This window comes from Canis aureus, chromosome 4 (assembly GCF_053574225.1).
Source record: "Canis aureus isolate CA01 chromosome 4, VMU_Caureus_v.1.0, whole genome shotgun sequence".
NCBI lineage: Eukaryota > Metazoa > Chordata > Mammalia > Carnivora > Canidae > Canis > Canis aureus.
The window spans coordinates 7,754,418-7,778,297 of record NC_135614.1 but is presented as its reverse complement, the minus strand read 5'-3'; the positions used below and the strand labels follow the sequence as shown (position 1 = coordinate 7,778,297).

The window sequence follows — 23,880 nt, the reverse complement described above, 5'->3', positions numbered from 1 at the left end:
ACTTACTTTCATTTTATTTTTCAAGGTAAAACCTGAATAGCAATCCCCCATATATCCTATTTACTCTGAAATTGGGATTATTGTCTAAGTGGATTCATACTGTTGCTATGGGTTTTTTTTAGTATAAATTGTCCTCTGAGAATGAAGGCCTATGCCCTGGGATTTTTATGACAATTGGATGAAATAATGGATGTATGCAAGGCATATAGGAAACTCTGCCCTTGTTAGCAACTCTCTTATTAATTTGTTGTCATTTCTACTAGGTGGGAATGGCATGAGCAAAGGGCAAGTATAAGAACGTGCATGTTTTGTTCATCCACAAGCATCCAGCATATGCTCTGAACAAAGATGAGACATGGAGCAGATACGTGAATATTAATATGAATTGAACATATTTGTCCTCATCATCTTCTTCTCCCTACCAACTCTATCTTTATCTCTGTCTCTCTCACTATCTCTGTCTCTCACTCATACACTCACTCTCTCAGAGCTAATAGTCTGGAGGAGAAATCACAGGTGAAAACAAGAACTTATTGTACCTTATGCTTTGTGAGGTTCGTGTGAGTATGGAAGCAGGAATCATTTCTTTTGCTTAATGGGTATTTCAATAGTTTCATCAAAAGGACACTATTTGGGCTGGATGAGGAGTTTAAGTGGAAGAAACACATGGTATAGTTTGAAATGTAGGCTGCTGTGCAGATGTAGAGGCTATGGTGACCCCAATTTTGGAGTGCTGACATTATCTCTGAGTTACACAGAATCATGGAAGTTTGTGTTTGTTTTAATGAGAGTTTATTACCATATAACTCACATACAGCAAAATTCACCCTCTCAGGGTGTTCAGTTTGATGAGTTGTGACAAATATGTATAATCTACCATCATCACCAAGACAGAGAATTTGCATCACCCCAAAAAGTTCTCTTGTGTAGCTTTGCAGTGAAGCCTGGGCCCTCAGCATTTGGCAAGCCCTGATCTGATTTCTGTTCCCTGTCCAGAATACTTATGGAATCACAGCATGTGACCTTTTACTTCTGGCTTCTTTCACCTAGCATGACTGTTTTGAGATTCACGCATATTGTGTATATCAGTAGTTTGTGTGTGGAAGGTTTAAAAATAAAGGAAAGCTATGACACTTTAGGAAAGTAAATCTGGCCCCATGAGGGCCACTGTCATTCCTGTATGTGGCCATGAGGCCAGAAGTGATATGATGACAGAGAAACTGGAAAGGGGGATTCAGGTCAAGTGGAACAGCAGAGCCACAAGTTGGAATGCAGGATTTTAAGGAAAGAATGAGATAAGTCAGTCAGCAGAAACAGTAGGATTAAACCCTTCACTTTGTGGCAAATGGGAAGGAGGAACCTGGTTGGGGGGCTGCATTAGAGCCATGTGGAAAACCTAAGGAACTTTCTGCATGGTGATAGGGGGAAAATCAACCGTCGGAAGGAGAGAAGAACCCCAGGTGCAGGGAAGGGCAGGGTGTCTGGGTGCAGATGAGGAGAGAGAGAAGTGTGTTTATCATAGCTACTGTTACCTGAGAGCTCAGGGCTGACTCTGGCGGGAGGTCTGCTCCCGGAAGTTGTTCTTGAGCATTCTGTATTTTGTCAGGAGGCTGGGGCCTAGGAAAACAAGCATCCAGGGTGATTTTTTCTAGGGTTTTTGCTTCTTGCTATATTTTGAGCTTTAGTAAAGCAATCTTAGCTCATAAAATACCCTTATGAGTTAAAAAATCTATACGCATTTTGCAAGTTTACTGTAAGATACTGTTTTATAATAATAATTTATAGTAACACATCAGTTGTGATATTCGTTAATACATTCAGTAGAAAAGGCTCTGCATTGACATCAGGACCTAACTTCTAGGAAGAAAACACTATATTCTTACTAGGGAAACTCTCACAGACTTCTGATCCTATCTGTGATACCTCAGTAAATGTTTCTTGCCCCTAGAAATTATTTACTTTCTCATAAAGAGAAACATTCATAAAGAGTGCTAAGCTGTGTTGTGCCTATGGATTTTCAAAAAAAAATTGTAATTGCAGGCACCAATGGCCTACGATATTGGTGATGAAGATTATGATATGGGTGATGTAAGTAAGGCAAGATAGTGAAATACAAGCCCATTCTCATTTACTCTGCTGACTGAAGTGAAGATTATTGTCTTAAATACCAAGGAAACAGTGTGACTATAAAATTATAAGAATGTGAAAATACCCCACGTTTTTATTTTTTTTAATTCTCAATTTTTTTTATTTTTTATTTTTATTTTTAGTTTTGCTACTTGAGAGGATAGAGCATGATGACTTCTGCAATAAAACTTTGAAGATTACAGATTTTGGGTTGGCGAGAGAATGGCACAGGACTACCAAAATGAGTGCAGCAGGCACCTATGCCTGGATGGCGCCTGAAGTCATCAAGTCTTCCTTGTTTTCTAAAGGAAGTGACATCTGGAGGTAAGCAGCACACTTTTTGCTTTTACAGATGTCTGCAGAAACTGGTTGCTACACTCCCTTTAAATGAGTCAGAGTTTTCAGTAACTGAGTGTAATGGAGAATACAAAATCTTTTTTGAAGATTCTGTGTCTTTGGTCAAGGTGTAATTACAACGGAACAGGTAACTTGAGGTTTTTATTGTCATGACTTCCATTTGATAGGAGAACCGTCTTGTTCGATTAAAACGGATTATGACTTGAGTTAACGGTAATGCCAAGATTTTGCATGGCCTGTCCATAAACAAAAATACATTCTTTCTTTTTTTATGTAAAATTTTGATTTCTCATAATTATTAACAGACAGTAATTTCATGGAAAAAGCTTGAGAAAGAAATTTAGATCTGCTCCCTCATTTTGTAGATTGCATCATCTAAAGATTAAAGCTTCCAGCTTGAGAATAGAGGGCTGGACCAAATGGGATCCCAAGTCAGCTGGATTTTCCATTCAGCTGTGTCTCACTGGGACATAAAGATGCTATCAATAATAGAGCAACAAAGAAAAATCACTCTGTTACAGTGTACCAGGAGCTTACTTGTCTTTTTTTAATGCTCATCTTCTGTAGGTAGTATTAAAATTCCAGATTTTTTTCTGTTTTTTTTTTTTAATGATTTTATTGAGATATAATTTGCCTATCATACAACTCACCCATTTAAACTTTACAATACACTGGCTTTTAGTATATTCATAGAATTATGTACTCATCACCATAATCAACTTTTAGAACATTTTCATAATCCAAAAAAGAAATCCATGCAGCTTGGCTGGCCACGACTCCCACACCCTATCCCTCTCAGTCCCAGGCGACCATTAATATTATGTTTTGTATCTTTAGATTTACTCATTCTGGACATTTCATATAGATGCAATATGTGGTCCTTTGTGACTGGCCTCTTCAATTAGCATAATGTTTTCAAGGTTCAAGTTGTAGAATGAGAATTTCATTCCTATTTATTGCCAAGTAATATTCCATTGAGTGGATAAGCCACATTTTCTTTATCCATTCATAGACATTGAATCATTTCCACCTTTTGGCTATTCTGAATAATTCTGCTGTGAACATTCATGAACAAGTTTTTATAGGGACACAGGTTTTTAATTCCCTTGGGTCTGCACCAGGAAGGAAGTTGCTATACCCTTCAGTAACTCATCATTTGAGCAACTAACAGACTGTTTTCCAAAGCACCTGTACCGCTTTCATCCCACCAGCAGTGCATCAAGGCCCCACGTCTCCATGTCATCACTATCACTTGCTGGTGTCTGACTTTGTGATTCTTACCATCTTAGTAGTTGTGAAGCAGTCAAGACTCCAGAGAGGGAAAATGTCATTTGCTAAAAGTTTATATCTGATAAGTAGTAAAATTGCTATGAGAACTCAGATGTGACTTGCAAATTTGTGATCAACAAAAATTGTTTTTCCCCCTTAACCATTGGATGCAACAGAAGTTACTCTCTCAAATTCACATACCAAGTTAGTAGCAGAGCCCTGTTGGTTGGTATAAGTCCCCAAAAATTCCTTTAAATTTAAAGCTTATCCTCTGCATTTTAAATATAACTTAATTGTTCTACTTATGGCTTTTAAAAAATTTATTAACTGGGATGCCTGGGTGGCTCAGCAGTTGAGTGCCTGCCTTTGACCCAGGGCGTGATCCCAAGATCCAGGATCGAGTCCCACATCAGGCTCCTTGCGGGGAGCCCGCTTCTCCCTCTGCCTATGTCTCTACCTCTCTCGCTCTTTGTATCTCTCATCAATAAATAAATAGAATCTTAAAAAAAAAAAAAAGAAATTTATCAACTGTGTTGGGGTTCCAGAGTGCCTTAGGAATGTTTTGAAAAACACAGAGGCTTGAACCTCATCCCTCACTTGATGAATTAGACTCTACTGGTAAAGCCTGAGCAGATGTGTTCTTATAAAACATTGTGTCTTTCTTGATTTAATTATGATAGTTTTGGGGTCATACTATAACACCAAAATACTTAAGTGAAATAGGTGATTCCTTTGAGAAATTATACTTCAAGACTCAACTAATAAATTCATCAATGCATCAGTTTTACATTCAAAGTAACATTACTAAAAAATGAAAACAAAAACAAAAAAACAAAATAATATTACTTAAGACTATAACCATTTCACTTTGTGTGCTCCTTTTATAAACTGTATAGTTACAAACTGTGTAAATGCTGGACTATCTGTATAAATGCTTTATAGCACTTCATCTATTGTGAACTGAGGAAAATCAAGAAATAAGCAAAAAGAATTCTAAAACTAGCCCAAACAGGGGTCCTTAAGTCCATACACTCATTGGAGAGATCTCTCAAAATCTGTTTCTTTTTTTTTATGGTGATTATATATCAATAAATTTTTATTATTGATTTACTTATCTATCTATTTATTTATATATTTTGGTTTCAGGAGTAGAATTCAGTGATTCATCACTTACATACAACACCCAGTGCTCATCACAAGTGCCCCCCCTTAATGCTTCTCATCTATTTGGCCCCTCCCCTACTCACCTCCTTCCATCAACCCTTAATTTGTTCTCTATCACTGAAAGTCTCTTATGGTTTTCTTCCCTCTCTCTCTTTCTTTTCACTTCCATCTCTTTCTCTTTCTTTTCATTTCCATCTCACTTTTTTTCCGGTTCCCGTATGTTCCACTTTTCCAAAATCTTATCAACAGCTGTTTTTTCGTGTGTTATTAATCTCATCCAGTCTGACAGGTGTGAGGTAGTATCTTGTCGTGGTTTTGTTTTATATTTTCCTGTTATGAGTGATGTTGAGCATCTCTTCATGTGTCTGTTGGCCATTTGGATGTCTTAACTGTTCATGTCTTCTGCCCATTTCTTGACTGGATTGTTTATTTTTTGAGTGTTGAGTTTGATGAGTTCCTTATATAAGATATAAGAATACATCAGGTATTCTTTATAGTGTTGGACACTAACCCTTTATCAGATATGTCATTTGCAGATATCTCCTCCCATTACATAGGTTGCCTTTTAGTTTTGTTGATTATTTCCAAATCTTATCCCAAACAGTTTGGATTATTCCAACCAAACAGTTATTTCTAACTGTTTTACAAGTTGATTATCTGATTTTCAGTAAAGTAGCTAGTGAAGAGGGAAGAGGGTTTCTAGGTTGGTAAAAGTTGGCAGCTGAAAACAAGGTAGGTGATAAGAAGAGGGAAAAAAACATGAAATTCTGTGGAAAGGAGTAGAAACTACTGACTTTTAGAGCCACCTAATTGTGGGGCCAAACATCTCCACATACCTGTAGAGTGCATTAATTTGCTAAAGCATACTCAAGTCCTTGATGTCAGGATGCGGAAGGGCAGGAAGGCCCTCTCTCTGAATTGCACATTTCTTTGCTTTAGAATCTCCTTTTATAACATGCACATAAAAATAATTTCATTCAAGAGAGGTGACTTTACTCTGTGCAGTGGACTAGTATACTAGCATAGGAACTAGTACATTTACTAGCATATTCACTGATCATCTCTCTGTTTTCCCTCCTTACTGATTATTACAGCACAAAGTAATTTAGTCGTTGCTATTAGATTTTTACAATATCTCCTGAGATTACCACACTTCCACAGAGCCGGTGAGCAAGCACTGGGACATTAAGAAATTTCCTCAGGGTTATAAAGCTAGTAAGTAACATACTCATATCCCGGGCCTGGGAGCCAGGTTCCTGCAACCACAGCCATTGCTTATCAGGCAACCTGAGTTCTCAGGACGCAGCTTTATTTATACTATTTCCTACCCAGTTTCAGAGAACAAAAGAAAATGCATTATATTCTATGAATAGTCCCATCAAAATATTTCTATTTTTTCCACATTGTTTTTTTTCCCCATATGGGTCTTTAAAGTAAGCCCTCTGCTCTCTAGAAAAATGACCTGTTTTGAATTATTTGTTCTCTGAGACTCCCAAGAAGCAAATTTAGGTTGTTGTTATTGTTTATTTTAGTTTTGTTATGTGCTAATGAGAATAGCAAAAAAGTGGCTTTGAATTTAGACAGTTTTCAGTGATCTTAAGGATATTTTATGTTCTCTGCTCTGAGGTGATTTTTATTGATTGATCTGTGAGTTAAATTTATTTATTCTTGCAATTAAAGTATCTCTGCTAAGGAACCATAATGTAGATATTTTTTAAGAAACTAAACAGGTTTCTTTTCTTAACACTAATCTTTGAAAAATACTAGTTTCAACTCAATTGCTAATAGTTATAGTATTATATAATTTAAAAACACTTTTAAATAAATTTCCCCCATTTTTTCAGTATGAAACACTACTTTGAGAGGGTAGAGCAGTCATCACTATTACTTACAGATCAGTTAATTCACAATCAGCTGTTAAGGACTTTGTGAGTGGAGACATAACTAGTAAGTAGTGATACTCCCAAAACAAGTCTGCTGCTTCTAGGTTCAGTTGTCTTCCACGGGTGCCCTGTTACTCCCCCGGCTCAGGGAAGGAGCCTGGTCTCAGGACCCTTGAACTCGAACAGCTTCACTTAGAGCTGAGAAAACATCAGCTGGAGGATCCCCATTGACTGGGCACGTTCTGTTGTTTCTATATTCTTATTCTGAATGTTTTTTCATAGATAGTCTAGAGTCCAATAGGCACCAATGGAGAGGTCTTTAAATGAGAGGTTATCATATCTGGGGTGACCTGAACCTGAAGTCCAGAGAGTTTCCAGCTCTTTGCAGACCAGATCTCCATAGACAGCTTGTTCTATTATAGCTGTGAAGCTCTGAGTCCCTACACATCTCTTTAGATCATAAGAGAATCAAGTGAGACCCAGAAGTCAATTCCATAGCCAAATTTAAATAGTTTTGTGAGTGTGTGTGTGTGTGTGTGTGTTACTCGAGCTCTTCTGAATTTCCTTTAGGCATATTTTACTACCTTCTGTCTGCTATTGTGAAAACTATGCTTTAATGTTCCATATAAGCAACAAACATAAGAAATGAGAATTAAGTTACCCCTTTAAATTTCAAACTCTTTTGAAACTTAAAGCTAATGATGTTTTCAAAGATTAGAAATGTATATAGGACCATGCTAGTTATGTTAGTACAATTAAAAAAAAATAAATATGACTGTTGCTTATATGTTTCAATTTAAAATCAAAAGGGACTTCTGGAGTGACTGATGTTTTATGTATTAACAAAAGATAATTTGTATTTATGTTTTGACAAAGATAAAGAGAAACTAAGGTACAAAGGGATACAAAGTTACAAAGAGGATGTGTTTTGTCCCACCAGCAGGCACAAGGAGGCCCATGCTGATTTTTTTGTCCTTAACTATTAAACAGTATGGTAGAAACATTAAAATGCTAATGGAGAGGCAGAAAGATAAACAATTAAAATAAAAATAAAAAATATAAAATATAAAATAAAAATATAAAATATAAAATAAAAATATCCAGCATGGTTTCATCTAAGCCCTGTGGTACAAAGAATGAGATTTCTGTGGAGTTAGTGTTCAGTGTCCTGACCATCCTCAAGCGGTTTAATTCCATAATAGAAAAATGGGATAGAAGGAGAAACATTAAAACCAGCACATTGAAGTGTTACCTGGTCCTCGACCCGGTTTAATTCAGTTATGTATTTCTCCTACACTTTTCCTATTCATTCGATAGTTTTAATTCCTGTAATGGATGCATAGCTGATGTCTGAGAAGGTGTATACTTGTATGTGTTTGGGCGGTTTGCTGGAAGAGCCCACCTCCCACCTTAGGATAAGTGTCACTTAGGGATTTTGTGGGAAGAGAAGATTTTTAATGAGAGTTGGATGAGGGCTCTGATGGGTTTATCCCACCACCTGTGTCATAAGGAAAAGTCATCATTTAGCCTATTTAACTGTATGGCGATTTTGCTTTGCAGCTACGGAGTCCTACTGTGGGAGCTGCTCACGGGAGAAGTCCCCTACCGTGGCATTGATGGGCTCGCTGTGGCTTATGGGGTAGCAGTCAATAAGCTCACCTTGCCCATTCCATCCACCTGCCCTGAGCCATTTGCCAAGCTCATGAAAGGTATTTGTGCACACCTGTTTCTGTGTGTCTCTGGATTGGCAAGGGGAATCACTCAGGAGAACATCTGGGTATTTTTTAACCCAAACAGTACTTTCTGTGATTCTGATTTTTAAATGCTTTTAAGCAACTATCCTAGTTTATGAATTAGAAACCTTATCTTCAATCCAAGATGTCAGGTAGAGTATTGGTGGATTAAGTAACTTTTTAAAAACCAATCTAGTTTTATCAGTGACTCATTTATGTATAAAATCCAACCAAATGGTAATAAAGTTTTCACCAAGTACACTAGTAGCATTCGAAGACCAAATTTAGTTGGCTCCATTCTCCTATTTTAAATTCTACGTCATGATCAAAAATGTTTCATGATCTTAACTGGCATGGTTTTGCTGTGACCTTATCTGTTTGATGCTTGTCTTTTAAAAATTAACTGGTTCCTTTTGCAAGCAGCTAGTTACCTTCCTTCATTATTAGGCCATTTCTTAGAACCTCTCTTATGATTGTAACCTTTTAGAAACTTCGGTTTTCTTGGGTTGAGTTCTAGAATTCTGTATCTATAAATTACTTGGCCAGAGTAGCTTAGGCCCCTGAAACAGGGTTCATGGTAAGGCATGGACTGCTTACACCCACATACTGATGCTGTATAAGATAAACAACAAGAGCCTTACCTAATAGTAAATATTATGCATGCCACCGATCTGGTCACTGTGTAAAATAAAATTTCCAAACCATTATCAGTTGATTTTTAAAATCTTCAGCAGACACAATCAGCATGGGCTGATAATCCAAACCATACTGAGACATGGAATTAATGTGGTTCTTATTGATTTTAGAATGCTGGCAACAGGACCCTCACATTCGTCCCTCATTTGCCTTAATTCTTGAACAACTGACGGCTATTGAAGGGACAGTTATGACCGAAATGCCTCAGGAATCTTTTCATTCCATGCAAGATGACTGGAAGCTAGAAATTCAACAAATGTTCGATGAGCTAAGAACAAAGGAAAAGGTGAGAAATATATATTAATTGCACAATATACCCACATTTATGTAGATTATGGAAAACATGACTCAAGAACTCTGTTAGCATTATTGTAAAAGACTTCCAGGCGTGAATCTTTATTGATTCTTAACTTCCAGTTAAAAGAAAACAGAACTGCGCTTGAAATTTATGATTAGAAAAGAAGCAACCTTTTTATTAGGAGAACTTTCAAAGTAAAAAAAATCTAAAAAAACCCCAGCATACTAAATATAATTGTCAGTATCTTGTCATTTTGTTCATCTCTTTTTCTCATTATCATCCATTTTTTAAAATAGAATACCTTAAATTAAATCCTTGACTCATGTCATTTTACCTTAAATCTTCAAATGTATCTCCAACTGGTTAGAATTTTAGAAATAACTTTCTTGCCATTAAAATCTAAAAAAAGTAACAGCGTTTTCTTGATATCATATAATATTCTATATTCAAATATTATAGTTTGTCTCAAGGGTATTTTTTTTTTTTACAGTTTTTGGTTATGTCTTTTAAGCCTTTCTTGATCATGGTATCTCCCCTGCCAGGCCTTTCTTTATGCTAGACCCCTCCCCCAACACACAAACACACATACACATACCCATCATTTTAACTCTAAGGCATTGCTTTGCTGGAGAAACTGGGAAACTGTAATTTTTTAACTTTTTAATATGATGAGTTAAGTTCTAGGTGTTTTGTATCTTTTAAGAAGTAGTACAGAATACACACATATATTAAATGTGCTGATTCTGCATTCATATCACCATGTACAGAGTGCAATGTGAACAGTGAAGGCACACCTCACTGGCAGGCAGATTAGCTGGGAAGTGAGTTCAGTTTGCATGGTCTCCTTTGGTGACAGACTGGCCCTGTCACCTCACAGCCCTTGCAGGACCCCACCTTTATAGCATGGTTCTATATTAAAATAGCACTACTTATTTTCTTAAGGACACTTTTGTAGTACTTGAGCACTTTGATGAGTCGAGGTTTATTCTGCTCATCAAGTGTGTAACTGTTCAATAGGTTAAATTCTGTTGTATGTGCAATAAATGTCTGGACAAAGTACAACATTGTAAGCTTTTGATAACCTTTGTGAAGCCATGTAATTATCCAGGAAGGAATTCTTATACCTCATACCTTTGTGATTCTAAAAAGGTAGAATTCTTTTTAAGAGGGCAGTAATGCTTTGCTATATAGAGTCCACTTGCTGATTCAAATTGATGGCATTGAAACATTGTTGAGAATCACTTTCCTATGTTAGAATTACTTGGACTTCTGTAGTGCAGCTCCTTGTTAAGTCTCAAGACTTTTCCATTGACTGTAATACTAAAGGCCTGTAGTCAACCCAAGCACAAAGGTCAGGGCAAAAGAGGAAACAACAAGTTGTGGTGTGAATAGATGTGCCCAAGTGTTTCTTGGGCTAATATATATAATACTGCACATGATACCAAGACATCGTATGCCCACATTCTGTTCATGAGTAGCTTATGTCTACTGTTGTTTTGCTGAACTGGAAATTAATACAAGGCGTGTCATAGGTATCCCCAAAAGTGCAAATTGTTTTCTTAAAAATACATATAATTTAAAAATGTGTCTAATGGGGAACTTGTTCTGAGTTTCAAGGTTATGTTGTGTTATTGTTTTGTTTCCTCAGCAAACATGTTGACTGTGTACTGTGTGGTGGGAGCAGTGTTAGAGTCCAGGGATACAAAGATGGATATGACGGTCTATAGCCTTAAGGTCCATAGAATTACAGGCTAGGGATTTGGGATCTTATTGATAAGTTTTTAAAAGGGGCTGGCTATGTATCTTGGCACCATTTTCCAGGCCAACACTAACGTCAGAACCTATTCCTCACCCCCTGCCCAATTTTCCTTCATTCTACTTTTTCTTTTCTTGTCTATTTTTTTTGGGGGGGGGGCAATGGGATTACTGTTCTCATAGGTACCCAGTCTCGGAGGTCTTTGAAGATGTTTCTGGTGGCCTCCTATCTGACAAAGACCATCAGTGGGAATGCCTCCCCTCATCTCTGTCGTCCTTACTTAGCACCTGCACTATTGTGTCAGCATTTCACCTGTGTGCTCTGAGTGCAGCTTTTCTCCCCCCCCCACCACCACCAGTGACCCTTCTACAGTGCAAATCTTAGCATCCTTCTTCAATGGCCAAACCCTTTTGCTTATTAATTTCCTTTGTCCTAACATATTTAGCCTCCCTTTGTCACAACCATACTGAATCTCCTTCAGTTCCTCTTATACTATGCTCTTGATTTTTGGCCTTGGCGTACATTCTATTCTCTGTCCAGAGTACTGTCCCCTCCCTAGCTTTAGTTTCACCTCACAATTGCAGGCTCCTTTACTGTCAGTCCTTCAAAGCTCCCTTCCCTCACCAGGAACTACCAGATAGACTGTGTTATAGCCTCCCACACGTCTCTTGTCAGGCTGCACTTAGTCCTGCTTCATTGCTGTTTGCTTGTATACTTGTTCTTGGTTTGCCTTTTCCACTAGATTATAAGTTCATCAGCTGTGCTCTCTTATTCTTGGTCATTTTCATCCACACCATTGAATAAAGAAAGTGCTCAGCACAAGGTAGATATGAAATGAATTAACCACATGAAATTTCTTAATATGCTCTTGATATATATTCTAATAAGTGAGGGATATTAGCAAGTATTGTGATCACATTATTACTGCTATAAGTGAAAAGGAATTTAGGACCTATCCTGAATCTTATACCATCAAAGAGGTGTACAACTCAGCTCTTTCACTTCTGCTTATATGCCCTTGAAAGACTCCCACTTATGTGTATGGGGAAATTTCAGTTGGTCACTTCAGCATGGTTCGTAGAAATGAAAACCTGGGAACGGCCTCAGTGTCCTTTACCAGGGAATAGACCCCTCAACCGCTGTATATTGATTCAGTGGAAATCGGCAGACTAGTTAAAATGAATGAATTCTAGCTATAGATTTCAACACGGATAAATCTCAAACATAAGGTTGAGTGGAAAACACGAGTTGCAGAAGAAGAGTTACATTAGATACCATTTATGTAAATTTATAAAACACATAAAGCAGTGCCATTCCAATGTACAAAGAGTGAAGGCATGCATGAGGGAAGGGTAGAAAGCTCATGAGGCACAGCAGATCTGCGGAGGGAAGGGTGAGAATTGGAGTTGGCCGCACACAGGATTTCAGCAGATCTGAGATGGATAAGGTAAAAACTTAGCATCTAGTAAATATTGATGATGAGTGCATGGGTATTTGCTATTCTCTCTTATTGTAGTATATTTTAAATATTTCATAACTTTAAATAATTAAAGACTAGAGAGAAATATGTAAACTGCTGACATGTTTGTTTTTTCCTAAAGTTTTTTTTTTTTTTTCCAAGTGGTAGACATAGATAATTCAGTCCCTTCTTCGAACTTTCGGTATTTTCTAAGTTTAAAAATATAAACCAGATGAATGCAACCTGCGATGGTGGGTTTGATAACAATCAAGTTTTAAAGAGCCTCCCAAGAAGTATGGCTTGGAAGGCAGGAGAAGGAACCTAGGAACCTAGAATCCAAGCTGAGCAAAGAACAGAAGGGGTACACAAGGGGATGGTAATTTCAGGGCTACCCTGGCATACTGGAAGAACTTGAAGGGAGGAAATCTGCTACATGTTGTTTCAGAGTTGGGAAGTAGAACTTCTTGGGTGAAAGCTCCAAGGATTAAAATGTAGTCTCTGAATCAACAACTTTCAGATGTTTAGTGCAGATAATGGTGTGGTAGACTGTACTCAGCTTCCTTCCCTTGAGGGATTCAAGCAGACTAAGGGATATCTAAATGGATTCTAAAAACAATGATAGACTCCCTGCCTCTCTTTTTTAAACGTGTTTTTTTAAACACATTTTTAGCGGAGTGCTGAAACCTACAGCAGTCGAGCAGAGTGGTTAAGACTGGAGCCTGACCTCTGGCTAGAATTGGAGGTCTACAATTTGCTGACCCAGGGCTGTTCCCTCTCTGCCTGCTTTCTCACCATCAAATGTCCCAATAAGGTTGCTGTCTCCCTGGGGTGGTGGGAGGCTTACTGAGCGGTATATGCAGAGTGCTCGGAGCAGTGCCCGTTACTGAGCAAGTGCCAAAGAAAGTGGTGGCTTTGACTGGAACCAGAGCAGGCTCCAGCGGCCACTACCATTCCCTGGTCCAGGCATTCAGTAAATCAGACTCCTCCAAGCAATAAAATGCTTGAAAATGACTGACCAGATTACTTTTTAAATCTTGCATTGAGTTGAAGAATGACTTTCAGTGATATTAATAGTGATATTATTAATAAGTTTCTTGAAAACTTTAATACATTGTGTTGACTTAATATGATAGAGAAAATATTGACTTTTTAAAATACTTTTCCATATTTTTCTGAGGAATTCTAAGATTAGATGTTTAATAGCAAAAGAAAAAGATTTTGGGGAATGACAGTGGACTTTGAGGAAAAATAATTCATAGGATTTACAACCTAGAGGTGATATTATTAATAACTATTATTTATTTATTTTAATTATTGATAATTATTTATGACACTACAGAAGAGAAGCATATCCAGTAAGTTAACTCTTACTATATACATGGTGTAAAAGTCAAAAAACGTGCTTCAGGAATGCATCTTTTCTCTTTCTCCATTTGGAGGTTTATAGTAGTTTATTGGATATTTGGATTCATATTTTCTAGCTATTCTCTAGTGGTCTTTGCTTTTTATTTTTTATGTTATTTTTATACAGTGCCCCTTGAAAATACAGCATTTGTGGTATCTTGTGAGCCTTTGCCTTAAAATTAAAGAGAATATATAATGCTTTTTTCCCCCCTCAAAGGTTTCTCAGTGCATCTTTTTTGACAGAGTCAAAAGCACAGTGTACGTGCACTATCTCCCTTTCTTGTTCACTGATTGCTTAAGGTAGGAGGCGTCAGACTTGGAATTAATGGTCAGTAACTTGGCTGTGCTCTGCATTACTCAGTAAACTGTAGCCGCCACAGATAACAGTTCCTCCCTAAATTCCTGGCTGCTTATCTTTCTGTGTCTGTCTTTGTGCTTTGGGTGCATGCACCTGTTTTTGAACCACTATGAGTAGGCATGTCACCATTAATGATTAACATCTACTACCAGGAATCTGGATTTGCCATTACTAGAATGGCCCATGCCAAGCAATTAAACAAAAATTACTGCTTAGACATCTCAGCAACCAGCAGAATTTTTGGGTGTGCTTCATAATCTCAGAGTATTCAATGGGGTTCTAATACCCCAGGCTCTTTTTTTTTTTCTTTTACTTTTGAATGTTTTAAAATTCACTTAGAAGGAAGAATATTTGGCTGCTTTTTTTTCCCTCTCTCTTTCTCTCTCTCTTATAAAGTCTTGGGCAAGTGATTTTTTTTTTTTTAATTTATAAAGTCATTGTCAGAGGATTCACATTTTAGTCTCAGGCCTGGAATTAAACGTGGTTTTTTCTTCAATTATTTTTAGTAGTAACACACAAAAAAAAACTAGTTGAATTTGCTGCCCTTATCTGTTCCTCATGCCATGTCATTTCACAATAGCTAATTGAATTGATAACAACACCATTGAAAAGTAATATCTTAACAAAAAGGGCAGACAGGAAAGAGTAAGTATCCTCTGTTCCCAAATACACGACAGCAGGATCTCTAGTTTGGACAAACTGGTTGGAGAAGGCCATCAGTTAAATAATGGAGTCCAGAGTTTTTTTCTAATATGTACCATTTTCTTTTTTTTTCCTTTTCACATAATATATAGTAATTTATGCCAGAAGCAGTTTAATGAAAAAATACTGATCTATTAATAAGAATCAGTTGGTACCTATCACCAAAAATGTCTTGAATATCAACTGATCTGAAGCAAATCTTTGCTTTTGCAATTTTATGAAGATTTTTTAGAAAAAAAATAAATTTAAGGAAATTTCAAAGGTGAATTTCAGCCCACTTTGGTAAATTTATAATAAATTCAGAATTAGTTTTATCTGAATAATTTTTCATTTTGTTTTTTTGGAGCTTTCTAGACTCCTCTTGATATTACTTATTTGTAGAAGGAGGATCTTCTTTGTTTTCCTCTATGATAATTGTACTGACAAATATCCTCCACGTATTCTTTGAGCCCATCTATAAAAAGTCCAAGGGATTGGTAGAGTTGATAGTTTAGCCCCATAATTCAGCTCTGTTTCTTCCATGAGCTTTATTTTATACTGTTTTTTTTTTTTTCATGCATCAGTATTCTTGAGGTGGGCTGTGTAAAGTGGTTTGGTTATATAAAGTATGACGTGTTTGCCCACTGCTTAGAGCTCCCAGGGCTCACAGCCTAAAACTCCATCTGAGAAGGCATCCACTGTTTCTAACAAAGATATTGGTATGAAGATGGCCTAAGATTAAATTTTCTGGAACAGTGTAAATAAAGCTTGCAAATGCTTTGATTTCTGTGTGAGTACTCGGTTTCGTAGCAGAGTAATCAAGAAAAGAAAAAGTAGTTCAGCACTAAAAGGAATATTTATGTCTCTGGTAAAGGACAGATCATTTGATAGAAATGAAATAAGAATGGAGATGTGATTTAAAAACTTTGTAGAGCTCTTGGTTTTACTATTGAATACCTGTTTCCTAATAGGAACAAAAGTACAGTTGACCCTTGAACAACATGGGTTTGAACTGTCTGCTTATATGTGGCTTTTTTCAATAAGTACAGTACGGTAAGTGTATTTTCTCTTCATTGTTATTAATAACATTTTCTTCTTTCTAAGCTTACTTCAGTGTGAGAATATACTATATAATACATATAAACAATGTTCTTTGACTTAGAGATTTTCTATGAAGTTAAGTAATTCTGAAATCAAAACCAAAAGAAAGTTAGACTTTAATCAGTAAGTATTGTGACAGAGGGACTTTTATAACTAATTCATTAGATCTATGTCTAAAGTGATACTTTGCATTCATTTATGAGGTCCTGAAAAGTTCATTTTCCATTGACTTGTTTTAGAGATGCTCATTTCCATTTCTGATCTGGGCTGTCAGCTTACTTCTAACACATTAGCTTTGTTTTCTCTGTAATCTCTCCACCATCATGTTTCCATCTCTAAGCGGATCCTTTTTTTAAGAAACAGTTTATTTATTTATTTGTGAGAGACACAGAGAGATAGAGAGGCAGAGACACAGGCAGAGGGAGAAGTAGGCTCCATGCAGGGAGCCCAATGTGGGACTCAATCCCGAGACCCAGGATCACACCCTGGGCTGAGGGCAGACACTTAACCGCTGAGCCAGCCAGGTGTCCCTAAGCCAATTCTTAAATAACCTAAAGTTCTTCCAAAGAAACCTGAACTGCAGTCTTTTATAAGTAGAATAATTATCCTTTAATGAATCAAGCTTTAACTTTTGGCTCTATTTGGAAAAGGGTCATTCACACCTGTACTTAGTTGCTCTGTGTTAATGTTCATTTCATGTGTCGGGTGATCACACAGGCTGGAAGATGAGCAAGAAATGTTAAAACAGGGTGTAAAATAATTGCGATGCCTTTTGAGGACCATAGAACCAAGAGTGCTTGACGGAGCCCATGCAAGACTTTGGTTGTGGTGTAAGCCAGTGCTGTGCTAGGAAGATCTCAGCCGCGACTGTCCTGACTGCCCGGAGAGCCCCCCCAGGAGGGGCAGAGTGGCCAGGGGTGAGCTGAAGCCCTGGGGCACGCTGCTTCCTGCTCACGCCCCCCGTGTGCTCTCTGCCCAGGAGCTGCGGTCCCGCGAGGAGGAGCTGACACGGGCTGCCCTCCAGCAGAAGTCCCAGGAGGCGCTGCTCAGGCGGCGGGAGCAGCAGCTCGCCGAGCGGGAGATTGACGTGCTCGAGCGGGAGCTGAACATTCTGATATTCCAGTTAAACCAGGAGAAGCCCAATGTCAAGAAGAGGAAGGGAAAGTTCAGGAGAAGTCGGTTAAAGCTCAAAGATGGCCATCGGATCAGTTTACCTTCAGGTACGATTTCTGTCCTCATGTTTCGTAAGAATTTTGAAAGTCATCTGTGTAATCAGCTTTGCTCCTTCAGCCCTGGGAAGAGATGGGGGAATGAGATTTTAGAAGGGTAGCTAAGGATCTTCACTGGCTAGCTTCAGTTCATGGCCATGACATCAAGACCTAACTCACGTCCTCATTCACATGCAAAACAGCATCAGCGCCTTGTGCGGGGCCAGTCCTTAGCTCTCCGCATGCTTCCATGTAAATGGATTAGTAGATGGACTCCTTTTGAAATCCAAGCAGAATTCCTTTTAGTTCATGGCACTGAACCAGCATTGCCTGGCGTGTTGAAAAAATCCTGAACAACAGAATTACTTCTATTTTGTCATTAAGTTGCTTCCACAAAGATCTCTAATGTCATCTGGTAACTGACTTCATTCGGGACATTGAAGATGCTGTTAGCACCTTCAACAAAATGTATCAAGTACTTTGATTCTATGCCTGTTAGTTTTCATCTGAGACACAAGTATTTTTAAAAGCTTCCCTAGATTTACTGGTTCATTTTTATACCTCCTGGATTTTAAAACATTGTGACAGTTTTAAACATGTAATGTGTTAGAAGATACTAAACAGGGGTGCCTGGGTGGCCCAGTGGGTTAAGCATCTATCTGCCTTCTGCTCAGATCATGATCCCCAGGTCCTGGAATGGAGCCTCCTTTTGGATTTCCTGCTTGGCAGGGAGTCTGCTTCTTTCTCTCTCTCTCTGCCTCTGCCTTCTGCTCTCCCTACTTGTGTTCTCTCCCTGGCCAAATAAATAAATAAAATCTTTATTAAAAAAAAAGAAAGAAAAGAACAAATATCAATTCGTGAAATTAAATTCTTTAACATTACATGTTACGTTTGATTTAAGGAGAAACCATATACCCTCCCTGCCCCCATATTTTGTGGTTTCTAATACTGGGGAAGAATGGTGGCAGAACAAGAGCTGGTGGCACTTTTATGGAATGTGCATTAAATATCTCTATTTCTGTTCTCCCTATCTCTTCTCCTCTCTATATATGTATCATATAATAGAGTCTCTTTAAGGATGCTGGTGTCCTAAGATGTTTGTTAATGGCATGGAAACTGATTTTAAATAACTGTCAACAGTTTTGTTTTATATAAAGTGTGTATAAATTGCCTTGGAAAATTACTTACTACAGAGTATTGGAAGGCTTGCAACATAATGTGACATTTTAACATTAGGTTATTACAGAAATCCTCAGTTGATCAGAAAATCACTGATATGTGACAATCACAAGTACACTGTATACATTATGGATTATTTAGTTTGCTGAAGTGAGGATAGGCTATGAGTCCTTATTCATTTTACCTTTGACCCCTCTGGGGGAAAATAGATACTTTTTCAGGTTCTCTTCTGATGTTTGCTTTTTAGCCAAAGTGTAACTTGGGTGACCACAGACTGTACTGTCTTGTATGTAAGACATGATTTAAGATAGACTATTTTATTTATGATGAGGCTTCTACTTTTAAGTATAGATGATAGAACAATTCAGAGAAGCACTCATAGGCGGTTTTTCCAGTTCTTAACTACATCAGCCTTCTATCTGTATTGTGACTATGTTATCCTGACTTATATTCCTGATTCCTTGGGAAACTTTGGAGGGGGGTGGCCAGTGAGAAACCGATGAAGAATAAACTTGGTAGAAAAAAGCAAATCATTCCAGTGATTATTTAATCTTCAGTGGTAGAATGATTAAAGAAAAAAATATTATTACTCATTATTACTGAGATCCCCTTTCACTCCTGTTTTTCTTCTCAAATCATATTTGGCCAATATCTTGTATTCATTTAAGGGAAACTGAATGTATTTAACTATTTTTGCTAGATTTGTATCTTTCCTGGATTGTATCATTTGGATTTCTCTTTATGATAATTTTAGTTATACATTTATTTACCTTGTGGCACTTAATAAATGATTCCAGTTAAAACATACAACCCCCCCCCCCGCAAAAAAAAAAAACCATACCTGCCAAATCTGCTGTAATCCTAATCCATTTTGAAGGAATGAAATTCAATTCCGTAATTTAGCATGGCCTTTACCTCTTCTGGCCACAAGGTGATGCTACAGTGTGGAAACTTTCTCTTCAGAATCCTCCAACTCTTCCTCCCACCTCCCTACACACACACACACACACACACACATTTTACTTGCACAGTGCCCCAGGATACATATCCAAAGATCCAAAGAGAAGAATGAAGCAGGATACAGATCCAAAGATCCAAAGAGAAGAATGATAACTATAAAATACTATTTTTTTCTTCAGGAATTTTGCATAGTATAGAAGAGAAAGCAATTATCTTTGCCTTAAGTTCAAGGAGATTACTATCTGTTAGAAAATTCTTTGGGTTACCCAATGTTAGTACTATTTAATGGTGTACTATTAAGGAAGAAACATCTGATAGGCAGTAGATTGAATGGCAGTGATACTTTCCTTTCAGTATATCAAGTTACTTAAACCCCCTTTGCAAGAATTTTCCCTCTGTGTAGCTAGTTTAAAAATTTTCTCAGAAACAGATTTGAGACTCCTACAAGCTGAATTTTAATATCTGTGCCTGTACCTCTTTCAAAACCTTGTTGTTAAATGTGAATAATTATCTCATAATTTTGTCCTTTCAGAATCACGAGGATAACTTTTAATTTTAGGCTATTTATAGCTATGATGACTGACAGCTAGAAAACTCAAATGTAGTTCTTCCCACTGGCAGTCCTTTTTGAGGGCCTAACCAAATAAGGATAGATCCTTACAAAATGAGACAATGTAATCTAAGACAAGAGTTTTTTAATTATATTTTATGAATTCTTGGAATATGTGGAAAGAAAAAAGTGATCATGGTTGATATTTTTCTATTGTGACCACTTTTATCATTCGCTCTGCATTATGTTTATCTAAAACCAAAGTTGTGATTTTAGAACATATAAAACAAAGCAAAGAGGTTTTGAAGCCTTCAGAAGTTGGAATGTTTCTAAAGCAATAGCATTCCAATCTCAACCACTTCCAAAATGCCAAAAGCCTGCCACAATCATCTGCCTCAGGTATGCGAATGTGAGAGTGGGTATCTGTAAATGGAAACTACTACTACTTTCAGAGTCAAAATGATTATTCCCCCCCCCCAAAAAAAGATTATTCCCACTGACACTATCCTGAAACATTGCCAATAAAAATACTAGCACAGGTTTTATCCAAAAGCCTGTGGACCTCATGAAAATCTGTCATGAGAAAATTATTCTCTCAAGTATGAAGAAAAATAACTTCAACTAGTTTCCTAAACATGTAACTGAGACAGAGTCAACCTTTCACCACTTTATAGTGGTGAGACAAGGATATTTATAATAAATGATATTTTTCTTTATGTTTAAAACATAAGGAGTGCCACTTTTTTGAGAGAAGTCAGACTCTTTTAGAAGATCAGAAGCGCTCTGCACCTTAGGTATTGTTGAAATCCAGTTTTGGATCTTTGTTACTCCTCCTTGGCCTTACAAATGTTCTATGCTGGTTACCTAGCCATCATTTATTCCACTTGGTTTATCATTCACATGCTGTGGGTTGGTTCTGTGTTCTAGTTCTGAGGGCAGCCAGAGCTCGCCTGCCTCCTGCCCTGGGGTAGAGTCTTCCAGAGAATTTGCTTCCAAAGTGTTGTGACATATCACGGGTCTAGTTGAACTTCAATCTAAAATAAACTCTTTTGTATCTATGGGTAAGAATATTCCTTTCTTTTACTTTTCACCCTATCCCCCAGTCCAATCAGTCACCCTGTCCTGCTAAACTGTTTTCTTGCACCAGTCTTCACTTCCAGTCTGCCTGGTTAGATCTTTAATTTTTCTTACTTGATAGATGGAAGAAGCCTCCCATTGGGTACTTCATTTTCACTTGCTTTTTCTTCCAAACCACCATACACCCTGCTATATATTTCTCAGCTGTGGACCGTAAGCTCCAATTTGATTCTGCTGCAAAACCTTATGCCATTCTCTCATTCAACAAATACTTGCAGATTTACCATGATCAAGTAGTAGAGATTACAAAAAAATAAACATGATCTCTGCCCTTATGTTACTTATAATCTTAAACAGAGAAAATATTGATTCAGCAAAGATGTCCTAAGTGCCTTTTATGGGTGAGGCACTGTGCCAGCCTGCAGTGGGGTCCTGCTGTGATGGAGACTGTACAGCCTCTGCTCAGATGGAGCTGACATTGTACTGGGGGCAGAGATGTGAACCTTAAGCTAATAATTACTTATTTACTTGCTAAAATTATTAACTATTGTGAGGGAAGGGTCATATAACAGTGATTAGCAGAAAGATGTCACCTGCTCTAAGGAGATCATAGAAATCATCCTAAAGTAGTTACATTTAAATTGAGACCTGAAATTGAGAATTGAGCGAATACAGAGGGGGAAGGAAGAGAACAGTCAGGGAGCACATGCAAAGAAGGCTTGGTTCCTCCAGGAATTGAAAAAGACCTCTGTGGTTTGTCCAGGGGTCAGCAAACTGCACACCATGGGCAAAGTCCAGCCTTCACCTGTTCTGTGCAGCCCACAGCTAAAAATGGTTCATGTACTTTTAAATACTTGAGAAGAATAAGAATGTTTCATGGCACATGAACATCATATGAAATGTAAAATGCCATTTCCACAAATAAACTTGTATTAGAACGCATATATGTGTCATGTATGATTGATTTCTCACTAAATCAGCAGAGATGAGTAGTTGTGACAGAGGCCGTATGGGCCATGGTGCCTAAAATATTTCCTATGTGGCACTTTACAGAAAAAGTTTGTTGACCCCTCATTCAGACCATAGCAAGTGACAGGAGAACAGGGCAAGATGAAGCTGGAGGCATGAAGACCCCAGGCTTGGACTTACAGAGGCTTCCAGAGTGTACTATGATTTTTATCCCTGTTAACTTAAGAAGCAGTGCAAAGCCTTTGAAGAGTTATCAGTGGTGGAATGACATGGTATGGCATACATTTTTAAAATGTGCACCTGGCTGTTGTGAACTAGACCAGAGGGGTCCCAGTGGAAATCAGGAAGATCAAAAGAGGAACTGTGGCAGCTCCAGCATAGAATGGTGGTGGCAGTGAACTAAAAGAATCACTAACTTGCATCGAGCCTATGTTATGTCCTGAGCCCCAAGCTAAGTATTCTCTATACTTCTTTTTTAAATTATTATAATTATTTTAGATTGTATTTATTTATTTGACAGAGCACAAGCAGGGAGAGTGGCAGGCAGAGGCAGAGGGAGAAGCAGGCTCCCCTTGGAGCAGGGAACCCGATGCAGCGCTCAGTCCTGAGACTCCAGGATCATAACCTGAGCCAAAGGCAGACGCTTAACTGACTGAGCCACCCAGGCGCCCCTCTATATTTCTTTGTATTTAATTGTTCATAGCTGTCCTACAAAGTAGGAATCATGACTTATTTTCCATTTTTATACATGGAGATACTGAGATGCCTCCTGAAAATTCATGTGGTTGATAAATGCTAAGCTGGGATTAAGATGTGGAGCTTGCTAATTCCAGAAACTAGAATCTAAATTTCTCAACTATAGCTCTCAGATGAATCTGTGACACAGAATTTACAAGAGACTTTGGGTTTGCTTGGATATGGAGGGTCAGGAAAAAGAAGACAATATTAAAAATTTTCAGATATCTAGCATGAATGGTTGAAGAGATGTCTCGCCTACCAAATTCCAGCTCCTCCTCATTTCAAATACCAGGTGGTTCTTTAAAAGTATAAAGCATAATTTTCAAAAGTATATATATATAATTTTCCTAAAAAGGAAAATTATGGCTCCCTTGCAAATACAATATGAACATATGTCAAAGATTCTTTTTTAAAAAATTTTATTTATTCATGAGAGACAGAGAGGCAGAGACACAGAGACACAGGCAGAGGGAGAAGCAGGCTCCATGCAGCAAGCCTGTTGTGGGACTCGATCCTGGGTCTCCAGGATCACACCCTGGGCTGAAGGCGGCGCTAAACTGCTGAGCCACCCGGGCTGCCCCTATGTCAAAGATTCTTAACCAACTCACTAATAATTAGGAGAACCAGTTAAAATTGGTTTCCATGAGGATTTGAGGAGCTGAGTATTTATGGGCAATTTAATAAGGGAATGTTAAGGTTAGATTGCTAAGTTAAATACAGACCTGGTTAGTGCTCTGTGTGGCCATAAACTATAACCTTTGGGATCATCTTTCATACCAGATAGAAATTGTTTACATCATCACCAGACAGAATCTATAAATTAACCTCTGCCCCTACCAAGTTGTAAAAACAGCCACTAGAAAATCAAAGGTTAAGCTCAGCAGTGCGCTGAAAGAACATCCAGTAGTTTATT

At 37.8% G+C, this 23,880-nt stretch overlaps 1 protein-coding gene across 2 annotated transcripts in view; it reads left to right on the top strand.

Moving 5' to 3' along the window:
- MAP3K21 (mitogen-activated protein kinase kinase kinase 21) overlaps window positions 1-23,880 on the top strand; it is a 52,256-nt gene that overhangs the window by 15,132 nt on the left and 13,244 nt on the right. For both annotated transcript variants that reach the window (XM_077894479.1, XM_077894478.1), the window contains exons 2-5: window positions 2,271-2,451; window positions 8,361-8,509; window positions 9,340-9,515; window positions 17,266-17,506. In XM_077894479.1, coding sequence (XP_077750605.1) covers window positions 2,271-2,451; window positions 8,361-8,509; window positions 9,340-9,515; window positions 17,266-17,506 — 747 coding nt within the window. The remainder of the gene's footprint in view (window positions 1-2,270; window positions 2,452-8,360; window positions 8,510-9,339; window positions 9,516-17,265; window positions 17,507-23,880) is intronic.